This window comes from Mucor velutinosus (assembly GCF_035048745.1).
Source record: "Mucor velutinosus strain NIH1002 chromosome Unknown tig00001540, whole genome shotgun sequence".
Classification (NCBI taxonomy): Eukaryota; Fungi; Mucoromycota; class Mucoromycetes; order Mucorales; family Mucoraceae; genus Mucor; species Mucor velutinosus.
In genome coordinates this window covers 1,042,945-1,058,996 of record NW_027041893.1, presented here as the reverse complement: position 1 = coordinate 1,058,996, position 16,052 = coordinate 1,042,945, and the positions used below count along the sequence as shown (strand labels likewise).

General features: G+C 42.1%; 8 protein-coding genes across 8 annotated transcripts; 3 read left to right on the top strand and 5 right to left on the bottom strand.

Moving 5' to 3' along the window:
- Positions 1-272: 272 nt before the first annotated feature.
- ATC70_004444 (uncharacterized protein) lies at positions 273-1,374 on the bottom strand (the record flags this gene model as incomplete). Its single annotated transcript, XM_064823747.1, has 3 exons — positions 273-895; positions 968-1,078; positions 1,143-1,374. The coding sequence occupies 3 exons, from the start codon at positions 1,372-1,374 to the stop codon at positions 273-275; spliced, it is 966 nt and encodes a 321-aa protein (XP_064688572.1).
- A 905-nt stretch (positions 1,375-2,279) lies between these two features.
- ATC70_004443 (uncharacterized protein) lies at positions 2,280-3,098 on the bottom strand (the record flags this gene model as incomplete). Its single annotated transcript, XM_064823746.1, has 2 exons — positions 2,280-2,847; positions 2,914-3,098. The coding sequence occupies 2 exons, from the start codon at positions 3,096-3,098 to the stop codon at positions 2,280-2,282; spliced, it is 753 nt and encodes a 250-aa protein (XP_064688571.1).
- An 831-nt stretch (positions 3,099-3,929) lies between these two features.
- ATC70_004442 (uncharacterized protein) lies at positions 3,930-5,732 on the top strand (the record flags this gene model as incomplete). The annotated part of the gene is made up of 7 exons (XM_064823745.1): positions 3,930-4,123; positions 4,176-4,311; positions 4,384-4,463; positions 4,523-4,614; positions 4,672-4,855; positions 4,909-5,290; positions 5,352-5,732. 7 exons carry the CDS (start codon positions 3,930-3,932, stop codon positions 5,730-5,732), a joined length of 1,449 nt encoding a protein of 482 aa, XP_064688570.1.
- A 61-nt stretch (positions 5,733-5,793) lies between these two features.
- Positions 5,794-6,273, bottom strand: RPS12_1 (40S ribosomal protein S12; the record flags this gene model as incomplete). Its single annotated transcript, XM_064823744.1, has 1 exon — positions 5,794-6,273. The coding sequence occupies one exon, from the start codon at positions 6,271-6,273 to the stop codon at positions 5,794-5,796; it is 480 nt and encodes a 159-aa protein (XP_064688569.1).
- A 367-nt stretch (positions 6,274-6,640) lies between these two features.
- Positions 6,641-7,863, bottom strand: RAD7 (UV-damaged DNA-binding protein rad7; the record flags this gene model as incomplete). Its single annotated transcript, XM_064823743.1, has 6 exons — positions 6,641-6,949; positions 7,016-7,094; positions 7,148-7,208; positions 7,274-7,539; positions 7,604-7,758; positions 7,819-7,863. 6 exons carry the CDS (start codon positions 7,861-7,863, stop codon positions 6,641-6,643), a joined length of 915 nt encoding a protein of 304 aa, XP_064688568.1.
- A 336-nt stretch (positions 7,864-8,199) lies between these two features.
- ATC70_004439 (uncharacterized protein) lies at positions 8,200-9,135 on the bottom strand (the record flags this gene model as incomplete). The annotated part of the gene is made up of 3 exons (XM_064823742.1): positions 8,200-8,596; positions 8,653-9,004; positions 9,066-9,135. 3 exons carry the CDS (start codon positions 9,133-9,135, stop codon positions 8,200-8,202), a joined length of 819 nt encoding a protein of 272 aa, XP_064688567.1.
- Positions 9,136-9,769: 634 nt separating this feature from the next.
- ATC70_004438 (uncharacterized protein) lies at positions 9,770-11,568 on the top strand (the record flags this gene model as incomplete). The annotated part of the gene is made up of 9 exons (XM_064823741.1): positions 9,770-9,832; positions 9,889-9,963; positions 10,040-10,131; positions 10,183-10,387; positions 10,446-10,789; positions 10,867-10,985; positions 11,059-11,210; positions 11,268-11,391; positions 11,447-11,568. 9 exons carry the CDS (start codon positions 9,770-9,772, stop codon positions 11,566-11,568), a joined length of 1,296 nt encoding a protein of 431 aa, XP_064688566.1.
- A 143-nt stretch (positions 11,569-11,711) lies between these two features.
- ATC70_004437 (uncharacterized protein) lies at positions 11,712-16,025 on the top strand (the record flags this gene model as incomplete). Its single annotated transcript, XM_064823740.1, has 8 exons — positions 11,712-11,853; positions 11,918-12,001; positions 12,057-12,238; positions 12,297-12,555; positions 12,646-12,754; positions 12,824-12,908; positions 12,971-13,684; positions 13,749-16,025. The coding sequence occupies 8 exons, from the start codon at positions 11,712-11,714 to the stop codon at positions 16,023-16,025; spliced, it is 3,852 nt and encodes a 1,283-aa protein (XP_064688565.1).
- Between the last annotated feature and the right edge of the window lie 27 nt (positions 16,026-16,052).

The following is a 16,052-nucleotide window of genomic DNA, read 5'->3' as shown; positions in this document are numbered from 1 at the left end:
GAAGGCAATACAGTAATAGATGCTTTTGAAGCGCATGGAAAGTAGGCGGCAAATCATAGCACTATCGTGGATTATGCTATTTTCTTGCATTCTATATTTAATAGCGTCAGTCTATCAAAACGCTCGTTAGATCAGCTTCTTTCCTTTTTGAGGCTTTGAAAGTGTTTAGGGACCATAAATTTATTACGTTATGATTTTAGTAGAATAATATGTTACAAATTGGCTTTTATTACTACAATTTTTGTACAATGACACATACAAGATTAGGGTAGTTAAGCAAAAAGAGGGAAATCAAAGCCATAGGTGCCGTCGAAAAAGTCATTGAAGCGAGCATTCGCCTCCAACTTGGCAATCTTTTGCAAATCCTCATCATCCAATTTGATGCCATCGATATTGAGATTAGACTTCATGCGATCCACATTAACAGTCTTGGGAATGACAATCACGTTATGATGAACAGCCCATGCCAACAGAACTTGTCCAACATCGCGCTTATGCTTCTCTGCGATACTGACAATAACAGGATGCTTCATCAAGTTTTCCAAATGCTCTGTACCTGGAGGGAGCTTGTCAAAGACGGCATTACCGAATGAAGCATAAGCAATCACTTGAATGCCCTGAGATTGAGCCCAGTTGACCAAACGTCTTTGTTGCAGGTAAGGATGATGTTCAATCTCGAGAACACTAGGAGGGATACGAGCATAGCTGAGAAGATCAAGAGTAGATTGTACATTAAAGTTGGAAATGCCAATGTTGCGGACCTTGCCAGCATCCACCAAGTCTTCCAGTTCACGCCATGTGTCTTGTAAAGGTGCCTTAATGATCTTGAATTCCTTTTTAGAACTCAAAAAGTCGATACTTGCATTGGGATCGACGTATTCTGTGGCAAAAGGGACTAAAAAAAAAAAAGTAATGTTCAGCATTAGACTTTGTTCTTCCTCGCCTTGACCTGCTTATTTATATTTACAGTGAATGAGATAAAGATCGATATAGTCAAGGCCATAGTTATCAAGTGTCTTTTGGAAGACAGGCTTTACGTGTTGCTTTTCATGGTAGTGGTTCCAAAGCTTTCCAACGACTGTGTGACAAGGGCAGGTCAGCATTGTATGACATTGACATGAGCACACCTTGTTATTACTTACTAAAGAGCTCTTCACGCTTGACGATTCCATCAGCAATAGCCTTTCTCACAGCTTTGCCAACCTCGGGTTCATTGCCGTAAAGTAAAGCACCATCGATCAAACGATTACCAGTTTTAATGGCGTTATAGATCACTTCCTCGGTTTCAGCGGCAGGAATTCTTGCGGTACCATAGCCTACGAGAGGGATCTTATCACCAGTAGGCTGTAAAGTAATGTATTTGTGCGTAGTCATTTGATAAAGATTTGAGAGATATGGGAAAATGACATGATAGAATGATTCTTATTTATACTTTTTCATCCAATTCATGCACCTCCGTCGATCTGGTACTGCCTAACCTTTGACTGTCCCATTCATTTGTAATCAAATCATTACTAATTCATGTGGTGTTAAGAATCAATGCTTCGCCGCAAGGGCGTAAAACAAGCACGGGCGACTGTATCAATAAAAAGGTTAAAGATACAACCATCACGTTTCTCGATACACGATAATCTATCATCCTTATTTGATAGTTTCACTTGTATTATATCTGCTCACATTGATTTGTCGAACCATCGCCATGTACTGTGGATGTGCTCGGGAAATCAAGTTTTTCCAGTTGTTTATTACATCAACTTGAACAGGGTTTAGTATTGTGTGATAGTGTGGATCTAAATAAAATAGACCTAATAGGAGTTTATTGTAACGCAATCGACAGAACGAATGACGTTAAGAAAGTATTATTGCTCTTCTTGAAGCATTATCTATTTTTTATCATAGCATCTCATCTACAAGATATATAGAGACAGATTAGCTGCGCAATATTTGTTTTGCTTTTTACCTTGCAAAACCAAATGTTATCAACCAAACATGAGAAATGGCGTAAAAGCATATAAACATGGTGAAATCCGGATCTAGTGGCACAGACCAGTCAATTTGATTTCAGGGAGCCGAGCTCTTTTCATAGTACTGTACATTTTCTCACTGGCAGACATGGTTTCGAGTTTGAGCCATCTTTTTAGAACAGTTATTTACAAATGGCATTTAAGCAACACGCATTTGCGCAGCGGTTTCTGTGCTCTGCAGATACAGTACTCTTCAACACAATGCCCAAATCACTGAATAGATGTTTGCTAATAGCAACTGTATATATACACAATTTATTTACGACGAAACACTAATGCAGCACCGTCTCTACCACTACTGATATTCACCACTGCCTCCTTTCTTGGCACAGAATATCTATTTAAATGTAACTTTCTCATATTCAAGATGCTCTTGTTGGGTTTCTGCAATTTAGGGCGATTATTCAACACCTTGACGGTATATTCTCCAACCACCTTGCCATCCTTTGTGGTCTTTCTCTTCTTGGCTCTCTCCTTTTCCTCAGCTTCTTGTTCAGCAATCATGCGTTCAAATTCCTCTGTTGTCACATGCTTTCTTTTGTTGGCTTCCTCTTCTTGCTCTTCTAGTAGAGCTTGTTGTAACAGATCGTTTGGTAATAATTCAGCTCCCCCGTCTGCCTCTTCCTCCTCCTCGTCTTCATTCTTCTCTAACTTTTGTAGCTCCTTTTGCTTTCGTCTTTCCATCTTCTCTTTGTATTGCTTCTCCAACTTTTCCTTCTTGGCCTTTCTTTCTAATTCCTTCAACTGTCTTTTACTGCCTTCCTTTTGATCCTTCAAGAATTGCTCTCTCTGTCTACGTTTCTCCTTTTCTGCTGCAGCAAGTCTAACAGAAAAATACACATGTCATTAGTAAGCCACCTTAATCTATGAATATATTGTATCGACTCACTTGTCAGCAGCTTCTTTCTCGGCTTGTGCTTTGGATGTTATGCTTTCTTTGGCTTTGGAAGTGCTGATGGCTTCAGGTGCTTCGTCATCGGATGAGGATTGATCGAAAATGTCATCGTCTTGCTGCTTTTTGGTAGACTCGGGAACGACAATCTCGGCGTCTTCTTCAAATACAATTTTAGCCATGTTGATTTATTCAATGAATGATGAGGGATGAAGAGTATATGGAAAGAATGAGCAGAGCAATTTTTTTCTACGCTTTTTAATTGATCGCAGTGGCTTGTTGATGTGACGATGAGACTATGTGGTAGTGCTACTTACTACTCCTTTTTCATGCAATTTACTGCTTCAAGTTTCTGTCTGCCAAGGACTTGGTCATTAGGAAAAGTTATTATGTAAGATACCATTCTGTTTGCAAGGATCAGCTGTTTTTTTAAGGGTTGTATATTGAGATGTCATGGTGTTTTGGTCAAATCACATTGGTCGCTATGTAACAAATCCATCTTCCGCATTCAGTAACGAAGGAGATGGCACAGACAAGCATATTTAGCATTGGCTTTGAGTGAATGCTCTTCATTATTGCATTATACAATACATTTCGAGGAAATTGTGAAGAGTCTACCAACAACTGGCAAGAGTCGGCATTTGCAGGTATCATCAAGCAATGTCAAAAGCAGCAGATCATTCCACGGCATCCTGACATGGCGAAACTGGCAGCAACATGCCAATTGCACTCAAAGTGACATTCAGTTACAGCTTGATACAGGCATGGCCTGCTTGAACGAGGGTGTCTTCTCAATGACAAACAACCTGTATTTCCACATTCCACACCGTTCGGCGTATGTCTTTTCCGTTCGTATGATATGTCTCCAAGTTGCAAATCAATTTGAAATGCAAGATACACAAATCTGGCAGCATTTGACTGGCTGAGTTCTTTGTAGGAAAGTTTTTAGTATATAAAATTAAAGCGTGAAATGCCTCGCTATTTCTTTGTATCTACGTTTGTTTTGCTTTTCAATGGTAGATTTTGTCATGTCGTTATCGTTTTGGATAACGGCGCTACTTGTCCTGAGCTGGGTGAGCTTCTCTGTGCTTAAATTTTACATCAAGAATACAACAGAAGAGAACAGATTACAACTGTTGCAAGAGCTGGGGCCTGCAGCAGCAAACATTGATCAGCCATTATTCTTAGGCTTCTTTCATCCTTACTGGTAGGTGCACATGTCTATCACCCAATGTCTCATTAATAAACAAAGGACACAGTAATGCAGGTGGCGGAGGAGAACGAGTGTTGTGGACAGCTCTGCGGGATGTTCAGCGAGATTTTAGCAATGTCATTTGCGTTGTATACACTGGTGACATTGAAGCTACCAAGGAGCAAATCATCAACAAAGTCAAGGTACGCATATCGGTCGTTTTTTTTTTTTACTAAAAAAAAATTACTCAACCTTTTGTATCGATGACACTATAGACCAACTTTAACATATCATTGAACCCTAATACACTTCAATTTGTATATTTAACAAAAAGATATTTGACAGAAGATGCCAGGTAGCTTGATTTAACAAATTGTAAGCCATAGCATCAAGACCAACAAGCAATATCTATAGATATCCTCGATTTACATTGATTCTCCAAAGTCTCGCATCACTCATCATTGGCTATGAAGCCATCAGCAAATTAGTACCTAACGTTTTCTTTGGTACGCAGTTATATTGCACGCTAACAAAGCTTGATCATCTAACTGGACAGTCTGTAGATACCATGGGTTATGCATTCACATATCCACTTGTACATTATTTCACTGACGCCAAGATTGCCACTTACACACATTATCCCACCATCAGCTCAGACATGGTCAACCGAGTCTACGAAAGAAGAGTAGCTCACAACAACGATGCTAAGCTTGCCTCCAGTGCCATTTGGAGCACTGGTAAGCTAATGTAAGTCAAGTTGGAATGTTACGTGGATGCACGGTATTGACGGCTATGGATAGTTACTATCGAATTTTTGCCAAGATTTATGGCTTTTGTGGATCATTTGCCAACATCGTCATGGTGAACTCGACTTGGACAAAGGGCCACATTGATCAACTATGGCACACCAAATCAGAGATTGTCTATCCTCCGTGTGATACAGAGCGACTCAATGCATTACCGCTAAAAGGCAGAAAGTCCATGATTATCAGTGTCGCTCAATTCAGACCCGAGAAAGATCATTCACTGCAATTGAAATCATTGTCAAAACTGTTTGAAAAGTATCCTCAATGGAAGACAACGCACCCCATAGAGCTTGTGTTGATGGGAAGTTCTCGAAACGAGGGAGATGCAAAGCGAATTGATGGACTTCGCGAAGAAGCTGTCAAACTTGGAATTCATGTAAGCATTGGAAGCAAGAGAGTAGTGGTGCATGTGCTAATGGAATGTGGGAAACGCACAGGACTTTGTTCGCTTTGAAATCAACGCTTCATACGATCTGCTGGTGTCCAGCCTAGGTATGTCCAAGATTGGGCTTCATACCATGTGGAACGAACATTTCGGTATCGGTGTAGTAGAATACATGGCTGCTGGATTAATACCTGTGGCTCATAAATCGGGTGGTCCTAAATTAGACATTGTTGTTGAATACGATGGCAAGCAAACAGGGTTCTTGGCTGATACTGAAGATGCATTTGCTGAATGCTTGAATTCAGCACTATCGCTCACAGAAGAAGAATATGAAGAGATGGCGGCTAATGCTCGTGCATCGGCTTCTGATAGATTCTCTGAAGAAACGTTTAGTTCAGACTTGTTGTGCTGTCTTCGCCCTTGTTTAACTTAGCTTATTGTGTTTTTTTTTTATTGATTCAGCAATGTTCAGAATTAATAAAAGTAGATTTAATTCATAGTGTGGTTGTAGCTAATTCATGGCCATTGATGATGGTGTCATTGAGCAGCGTAAAAGCAGCTTTTCCAGCGCCTTTGATAGTTGTGCCTACATATTCCTCCACATCCACAATATAAATGTCGAAATCAACTTCGCGCAGGATAAGCTCTTCGTCTGGGTCGTATTCCTCTTCAACATCCTGTCGGTATCTTGCAGCTTGCCCTGGTGTGTATTCCCTGTATGGATCCAATTGCTGACTGAGCTGCTCCAATTCATCTTCAAACACTTGACGATCCTGCTTAATCACTTCATGGCGGTGTTTGTATACTTTTCTAGTTTTTCGGTACGCGCCTTCAAGTGTGCTTGCCACTACAGTTTGATATATGGTGGTCGGTTGATAGACTGTAGTGACATCTCGACGTTGTAGATGATGATGAAAGGGCGACGCAATGAATGCGGGTATAAATAGCAGAAGAGTGAATGTAAGGTAGATCATTCCAGCGGTGGTAGTAGTACAGAGAAAGAAGTCGACTTCTTTGCACCAATTCCCTTTCACAAGTATGTGAAAACCGACTTTGTTTGTCATATTTTGGCATTAATGAATGGAGACATTGACATAAACATGCGTACATAACGTGTGCCTGGAAGCGACAAGACAGTGCCTTATTCCAAGTGCAGCGCGAAAACACGTCTGTATGTGAGTAGTCTGAACATTATTTTTTCCTCTCAACATTGGTTTGCAATACGTCTGTTGTGGATATTCGTATAGCATCCACGATGAGATAGTGGAATGCACTCATGAGTGTATTTTGAAAATGACGGGTAAAGAAACAGTATTTATTGACGGGGTATCCTATAGCAACCTACTGGTCGTTGGTGGCCTCCACTCGGATAGTCTCAATATACTTTTCCAGCAGAGGATTGCCACCCAAGCGCTTGATTTCCTCCAAGGATTCAGCCTCTTTTTGACGTAAAAACTCGCGCACGTACTCAAAACTACCTGCTTTGCGAATCACCTCCAAAGCATACTTTTTGACTTCAATGGATGTAGGCTTTTGGCTAATAATGTTCAACAATTGACGGTTGGAAGGATCCTTTCTGATGGCATGAATGATAGGAAATGAGAACTTGCCCTCCGTCAGATCTTCACAAAAGCCCTTGTTGTTTGTATACTACAAATTCAAATGTGAGCATATTTCTCCTCGCATTGTAACAAAATCGTATTTCTTGATACATACGCTAGTGGATTGCAGGTTCATATAATCATCACGCACTTGGAAGTGGATACCTATAATGTTGACGAGCGGTGTGTAATCACTGCTTTCGCAGTTCAGTATCAGCAGAATAAGTACGTGGCACCATTTACTCACATGTCACTTTCACTTGCTGCTTGCATTAATCGCACCGCCAATCGTAACAAACCACTGGTTTCTAGCCGATCGTGTTACTTATGAGTCAATGCACGATCTCTACGCATCATTTGCACCACAACTTACTGTTATTCACCATATCAATGTACTCCTCCTCCGTGGGACATGTCAAGCTGTCTCTCCAGTACAGTTCAATACCCTGACCTCGGTGCAAGTTGATCAGCTCTTCAGTGCATACTTGCATCATGCTTGGGATATTCAGCTTCATCACTTCTTGCAATGCTAAAAAGATGACATAATTTGCAGTGTTGATAGTCTGAGGTACACCATAAATATGATGAGCGACAGGAACGCCTCTTCGAAGATCAGAGTCATCCTGTACATCGTCGATCCTGTATTGGGGTCGATGAGCAACCCTATCCAGTTCCCAATGTGTAAAAAGATAGCAACACTTACATTAAACTAGCATTATGCAACATGCCAATAATCTTATTGATGACGCTCAGTACATCCTTGGGCACATGTAGCCACAAATCAAATGCTGATATCAATTTTGCCCGGATATCTTTGCCAGGCTGCGATATCAAGTAGGTGTAAGGCTCTAAAATGATCTAATTTTACTAGTTAGCAAGCTGTCATCGAAGAATGTCATTCGAGAAATTGGATCTTACGTCTTCGGTAGATCTTTCTTCGGTTCTGTTGTGTGAGTTGAGCATGTTGTTTAGCAAATTAAGATGAAAAAGTGTTGAAAAAGAGAAAAAAGCAAAGTTTCCAAGCTTTTTTCCAGCCTGATATGCGTTGGGCGGCAATTCAACATGTGCTGGTTTGCCCTGGTTTCACCTCTTCTGCAACTTCTGCTTTCTGTCATTTGATCCACTCATCTGCGATTTGCTCTCCAGTTGCTCAGCCAATCATACTTGAATCAATCAATACAAACATTTTGATTAGATGATCGAACGAAAGATTCTCACCATATCGATGGGAATCTAGACGAATTGACTTTATTCTTTTTGAAAGACATGGGAGGAATCAAGTGTAACAAACAGAAAAAACTACCAGCATGTATATCCACCATCTACAATAATTTCAGAACCTGTTACAAATGAAGCATTGTCTGATGCTAAAAATGCAACCACGCCCTTCAACTCATGCGGTGTACCTAAGCGACCCATGGGAGTTTCGGTCTCCCAGATCTTTCTCAAAGCAGCGCCTTGTTCGCCCTGTTGAGCCAGTAAGGTTCTGTTCATGACAGTGTCGAAATAGCCGGGAGAAATAGCACACACGCGAATTTGATGAGGAGCCCATTCAGTAGCCAGTGATTTGGTCAATTGAAGCACGGCTGCCTTGGTTGCATTGTATGGAGCATGTGTTTGGGGTCGGTTAACAACATGGGCCGACATGGAAGCAATTGTGATGATGGAGCCTGGGATTCCTAATCGCATCATATGTCTAGATAAGACACTTGGTTACCTCGCTATGTATAGCATACAAAAATCACAACTTACTTGGCAGCTTGTTGCATGCAATAAAAGGTGCCATTGACATTGACTTGAAATATAGTATTGAAATCCTGAGCAGGATACTCCACAGCAGGACACACCTTGTTGATCCCAGCAGCAGTGACCAGAATATCCACTTTGCCGTGTTGCTTAATGATTTCACCAAAGAGCTCCTCCACAGCAGCATAATTGGTTACATCGCAGCCCCAAGCAGTAGCTTTCACTTGACATCCAGCAGCAATCTTGATAGTAGCTTGAAGACAGCTTTCTTCCAATAGATCAACACAAGCAACATCAGCACCACTCTCAGCCAGGGCTGCCATCATCTCAAATCCCAAACCACGAGCTCCCCCGGTCACTATGATAGCATCGTGTCAATTCAAACATGACACGCATCGCCTTACAGTGAGACTACCTACCAACTGCAACCTTGCCTTTGAGAGACATTTGCGAGACGACATTAGGCGAAGGTTCTGATGGAGTCAGCATTCTAATAGATGAATATATACAATAGGAAATAAATATAAAGAGAGAGAGATTTAAGAGTTGAAGCTCTGATATTTATATGGATCTGTACAGCCCACAACATGGATGCATAAATTCAGCAGCTACACAGATGCATCACACATCAATCATAGTAATACGACATCAGAAATAAACTTGAACCAATCGCATATTAATAGCCCTATTCCTTTGGGAATTCAAGGGCGCAAAAGAAGCACTGAAATGCTTTTAATCATTTTACAAGAGATCATTCCCACAGCAACATCATGTTTTAATTGTTTCAAAGCATGTGTAACGAACTCTAAATTTTGTTTTAGTGATAGAGTGTAACCCCTTAGCTGCAAATGCACTGTTGTCAAATAAGACTTAAAATATTAGTAGCGATGTTCCTGCTAGAGCTCTGATTTCATGGCTAGGATCGAAGCATTTATTGAAAACGATAGAGTGATAATGCATCAAGGTTCAATGCTAATAAAATTGATGAACCGAGACTCCATCTCAAATCAAATCGGATGTGCGGGCCAAAACTCGTGGTCTCTTATTTTTGAGACAAAGCAAAGAAAGGGGGGTAGGGGCGCCATTTCTTCCTTTTAATCATCTCTTTTTCCAATCAGATACCATGAGCGAGCATAAATCGATTGCATCCAGTGCTTCCAGCATCAAAGACAACGACGAGAATGAGGTGAGCTGCAATAGAATCGTACATGGCATAGCACACTCACTCACATTCACCGATAGCAGAATCATTTACTTCACGAGATTAAAGAGAACGAGCAAAAAATGACAAATTCTCTTCGTGAACAGCTTGAAAAGGTAACGTATAGACCATACCGACTGATAACGCTTGTATACATACAGCCTGCTCAACTCTTATCTCTGTATGGCATAGGTCCGCAAAGACAAAGCTGTCTTGGAGGCCGACTTGAAGTCTCGCACCAAAGCGTACGAGGCTACTTTAGGCCAGTTGCAGACCATGTCCACGTAAGGTAGCTTACACTCAGATGGCACACAAAATACTTATTAGGGACATAGAAATGAGCAATCCGACCGTTTAGAAGCGTTGATGGCTATTGAAAACTTGAGCGAGTTACGAGATCAAGTTAAGCAACTGCATGAAAAATGTGTTGAGCAACAAATTCATATCAAGAAGCTGGAATTTGAGTTGGAAATGGAGCAAGGACATGTCAAAATACTGAAGCACGATAACAAACTGCTTCGACAAATGACGGTGGATATGGTAAAATACTAAGCATGCCGAGCAAAGGAGTTGTGCACATACTAATCTCATCCCAAAGAACGCCATGGCCGAGCAAGAGGAAGAGTTCATTTCAAATCGACTGCTGAAGCGTATTACAGGGCTCAAGAAGGAGAAAGGCGAGCTGCTCTTGCAGGTGGAGCAAGAGGAAGAATACATGACAAACATGTTGCAGAAAAAGCTGAACCAGCTGCAGCGTGAAAAGATTGACATGGAGAATTCGCTGGAGCAGGAGCAAGAGTATATAGTTAACAAACTGCAAAAGCAGTTGGAGTCCATGAAGATGCAACAGCAACAGCAGCAGTCTCAAACAACTTCACCCATGATGAGCATGGTGCATGATGGTGCAAATACGTTATCCCCTGGGCCTGTGTCGCCCGTCATGTAAGCGCTTTGTGAAAGAGAGAGAGAGAGAGAGAAAGCATGTTGTCAATGGATTTACTGACACACCTCTACTATAGTCCCAAGAAATGGAACTCGTCTTCTGGATCAGTCAATGACGCTCCCTCAGGTACTGCGGAAATGTTACTGTCTGAAATCGCTGTGCTGAAGAATAGAACCACTGAGATGGAGAAAGAATGCAAGTATTATTGGGCAACTACCAGCAATACATGTAGACTCATAGATATTTATATATATATATATATATACAGTCCTCTTAAAGATGCAGCAATGCAACAAGTACAAGAGTGAGTTGATCCAATTCCGTAAGCAAGCTGGGCTATCCACAGACGATATCCCGCTAGATGAAGGCATTCCCTCTGTATTCAGAACCGTGCCTCCATCGCCTGGAAGAGGTGGCAGAGTAAGTATGCACTTTACTATGAGGAATGAACACACGGCTCACAGCGAGAGATTGTAGATTCGTCGCTCTACCTCCACATCCTCTCAGAGATCGTTGGCATCTGATAAAAACAACCTGGGTCATATTCCACCTTTGCAATTGGACTCGAACGACTCTCAAACCACATCTGACAACAGATCAAGTAAGAAGCATTCACTGGGCTCATGATCAAGATGATTAACATATCTCTTGTATAGGATCCAACAGCTCTGCGTCCAACAGTGTACCACCCAAGGCTTCGAGACGAGTTTCAGGTACTTTATTGAGTTTAGCCTCTGCTGGCCATACCTCCACCAGCAGCAGCAATAATACTCTTTAATGCTTGGTGTTACTCCAACATCGGGATTCAACCTCTCTTTTTTTGCATACGCGTCGTCCTACAAAAAGAAATAAAAAGTGTCTAATTATCCCACAATCTTCTTTTTTTTTTCTTCTTCTTCTTTTTCTTCTTCTCTATCAATCATGACATTTAAGCCTTCAAAATCTATTCAAGAGTATCCCGTGCATGGGCTTATGCCAAAGCAAGATACACAAGCTGCCAGCTTCATTAAGAAGTATCCCAATTACGATGGCAGAAACACTGTGGTAGCTATCCTCGATACAGGTAAGTGCCAAAGTCGTTCCTGAAGATATGGACACGTATACTCATGTCTCTTGTCATGGTGTAGGTGTTGATCCTGGAGCCGCTGGTATGCAGGTCACTACTGACGGGAAACCTAAAATGATTGATATTGTGGATTGTACTGGAGGAGGTGAGTTGTTCAATGCATGAGGCAAGATGTATACAGTGATTAATCAAGGGATTAGGTGATGTCGAGACGAGCAAAGTTGTAAAGCCAACCATTGAGGATGGTAAAAAGGTCATTGAGGGCCTGAGTGGACGCAAGTTGATCTTGGGTGATTGGACTAACCCCAGTGATGAGTATCGCATTGGTCTCAAGCGTGCATATGAGCTGTTTCCTAATGATTTGTGCTCCAGAATCAAGGCTGTAAGTGAATTATGTATTATACATCAGGGCAGAACGGCTGATCTAATATGTGATTCAGGAACGTCGCCAAAACTTTGTTAAGAAGCAATCTGGCCTTTTGAGCGAAGCACAAACCAAACTTGCAGAATTCAACAAGAAGCCTCAAGACGAAAAGACAGACGACACCGAAAAAGCCGAATTAGAGGCTCGTGTTGAAATCTTGAAAGACTTGAACAAGAACTACGAAGACCCCGGTATTCTTCTGGATTGTGTTGTCTATTTTGATGGAAAGGACTGGAGGGCTGTCATTGATGTGAATGAGTCTGGAGACTTGAGAGGTTTGTAAAATTGTAACATAAAGGGTAATTGTTGCCCAAACAGGGAATAATGGTCGCTAACCCAAATTTCTCTCATTAATGTTACTTTAGACCAACCTTGTTTGACTGATTACCGCAAGGAACTCAAATATCACACCTTTGGAAAGGCTGATTTGCTCAATTTCTCTGTCAATATTTATAATGACGGTAACATTCTTAGGTAAGCGCAGTGAGTGTCATCTAAAAGGAGGAAGGAAACACTCAATCGAGAACAATTTTCTGTATATAGCATTGTTACATTGGCCGGCAGTCATGGTACTCATGTAGCTGGTATCACTGCTGCTAACTTCCCAGATGAACCTGCATTGAATGGTGTATGTGATATCAACGGAAGCAGCAAAAGCTAGTATACTAATAGATTCATTGATATATGTAGGTCGCTCCTGGTGCTCAGATCATCTCTTTGCGTATTGGAGACTCTCGTCTCGGATCAATGGAAACTGGCCCTGGTTTAACTCGTGCCGCCTCTCATCTTGCCATGCACAAGGTAGACTTGGCCAATATGTCTTACGGCGAATCCTCTAGTCTCCCTACTGATGGCCACTTTATCAAGCTCTTGGCTGAAGAGGCAATTGGCAAGTCAGGTTGTATTTTCGTCACCAGTGCTGGTAATGATGGTCCTTGTTACAGCTCCATTGGTGCTCCAGCCGGTATGGATGAGAGCTTCATCACTGTAGGTGCTTATGTGAAGCATGCTCAAATGCAAGCAGAGTACGCTCTTCTCGAATCCGTAACTGAGCGTCCTTACACTTGGTCTTCACGTGGTCCCACCACTGATGGCTATCAAGGCGTGGATATTTATGCTCCTGGCAGTGCCATCACAAGTGTTCCCGTTTATGTCTTGAACAAGCTCGATTTGAAGAATGGTACCAGTATGTCTAGTCCTAACGCATGTGGCTGTATTGCATTGCTGGTGTCTGCTCTCAAGGCGGAAAACCAAGAATACACTCCCTACAGATTGAAGAATGCTGTAGTTCAAACAGCCAAATCAGTAGATGATCCTCTCAATGTTGGATTCATTCAGGTTGACAAGGCTTGGGAGTATCTTGACAGCTTCAAAAACCGTAAAGATTTAGACTTGCTATTCAGAGTAAGTACATTCATCTGCTCTTATGAACTCATGAACTCGTAAGCTCATTATACGACTATATTAGGTTACTGTCCAAAAGAGAGGCAGTAAGCGTGGTATTTATCTTCGCGAATTAGATGAAACCAGCCAAATTCAATACATCACTACCAAAGTGCAACCTCATTTCATGAACGAATTGGATCCTGAAGACCCCAAGTACAACCAAGCCAAATTCGAATATGATGTCCGTGTCGCCCTTGTTGCCACTGAATCCTGGATCACTGTGCCCGATTATCTCTACCTTCATTCTAGCGGCAATGCATTCCAAATCAAGGTTGATCCTACTGCTCTCAGCGAAAGTCAATTCCATTACGGCCAAGTCCTCGGTTATGACACTTCTGCCCCTGAGCGCGGTCCTCTCTTTAGCGTCCCTGTAGCTGTCGTCAAGCCAACAGTGCCCTCCCAAGGCTACATTCAATACAAAAATGTCGAGTATGGTCCCGGTGATATCATTAGACGTTTCGTGCAAGTGCCTGAAGGTGCCACCAGCTGTGAACTTGTCATCAAAGCACACGCACCTGCTGATACTGCACCCGCCAGATTCATGCTTCATCTCTTACAGCTTGTGCCCAAGCAAAACCAAAAGAAGAAGCATACTTATACCTTCATGCTGGGCACTGGTTCTTTCGGTGATCCTGAATCTGACGACCAAGTCATCAAGAAGCACTTTTCTGTTCGTGGAGGACTCAATTTGGAAGTATGTTTAGCTCAATTCTGGTCTGGCCTTGGTCAACACGATGTTGATTTGAGCCTTAATTTCCATGGTGTCCAGATTGCGGGCAATCTTGCCAATGGACAAAGCACGCTTCACTTGGAACCTCAAGTTACTCGATTAGACATCTCAAGTCCTATCCGCAGAGAAGACAACTTGAACGTTAGCGTCTCTTTCAGCAAGTTGCGCAAATACATCCGTCCTTCTGAAGCTACCATCACACCCATGCTCCCTGATCGTGATTTGTTGCCCAACTCTCATCTACTGTACCAGCTTATTCTGTCTTATAACTTTAAGGTTGATGCTAGCACTACCATAACTGCTCGATTCCCAACAGTCATGAATCAGCTCTACGAACACTTTTTGGCTGGTGTCTTTGGCATCATTTACGACGTCAACAAGAAGATTGTAGGCTACCTCGATGTCTTTGACCACGACATCAAGATCAGCCAAAAGGGCGATTACACCATCATGCTTCAATTGTCTACAGAAAACGAGACCGCATTGGAGAAGTTGAATGAAACCATTTTGGAGTTGGATCTGGATTTGAAGAGCACTAGTTTCGACACATTCCAGACCATGGGCGATGTCTTTACAAAGGACAGTTCCAACTATAGCAAGATTGCTTTGGAGCGCAAGGATACTAAGGTCTTTTACATTGCTGCACCTACAGGCAAGGATGCCATTCCCAAGGAAGCCAAACCTGGAGATGCATTGGTTGGTAAACTCAACTTTTTGGGCGAGGTTGACGGTGGACAGTACAATGTCTTGTACACTGTTCCTCCCTCTGTCATTGAGCCATCTTCTGGAAGCAGCAAGAGCGATAAGAAGCCCACTGACGACGAACTTGAGCAAAAGTTGAAGGATGCTGCTCGCGATTTGGAAATCTCGTACCTCAAGAAATTCACTGCTGATTCTGAAGCCTACAAGGCGCTTTTGAAGAAATTAGAAGCTGCCTATCCTGATGATGTCAACTTTTTAGAATCCAAAATCAATGCCATCTGGACTGCCTCAGAAGGTAAATCCGATGTAGATTGCCTATTGAAGCCCGGTCAATTATCAAAGGAGCAATGCGCTGAGATTGTCAAGATTGCAGATGCCATCCTTGCCAAGTACAACCAAAGCGAGCTCTTGGAATTCTACGGTCGCAAGAAGCCTGATGATGAAAACGACGAACAAAAAGAAAAGCGCAAGGAGAACGGCGACAAAAAGAAGCAAATCATCAATGCTCTGAAGAACAAGGCTATGGCATATGCTGCTGTTTCAGACAAGGAGACACATGGCGAAGATTTGGAGGCTACTGTTCGCTCTTTGCAACAATGGACATCGGATGATAGCTCCAGTAACATGTCTTCTTTGCTTATCAAGGTCAAGCGTGATCGTGAGGCTGGACATCCTGCCTCTGCTCTCAAATCTATTCAAAAATATATCTCTGAAGCTACATTTACTGCTGATACTGTCAAGGATATTAGCAAGGCTTGGACTGTGCGCAACGAATTGTTAAAGGAACTTGAATGGTCTCTCTGGGCTGAATATGATGACAAGTGGAGTCTCATTAGACAACCTCCCTATGGTTTGGCCTTGTTTTAAAAAAAAATAGCTATCTACGGCATATTC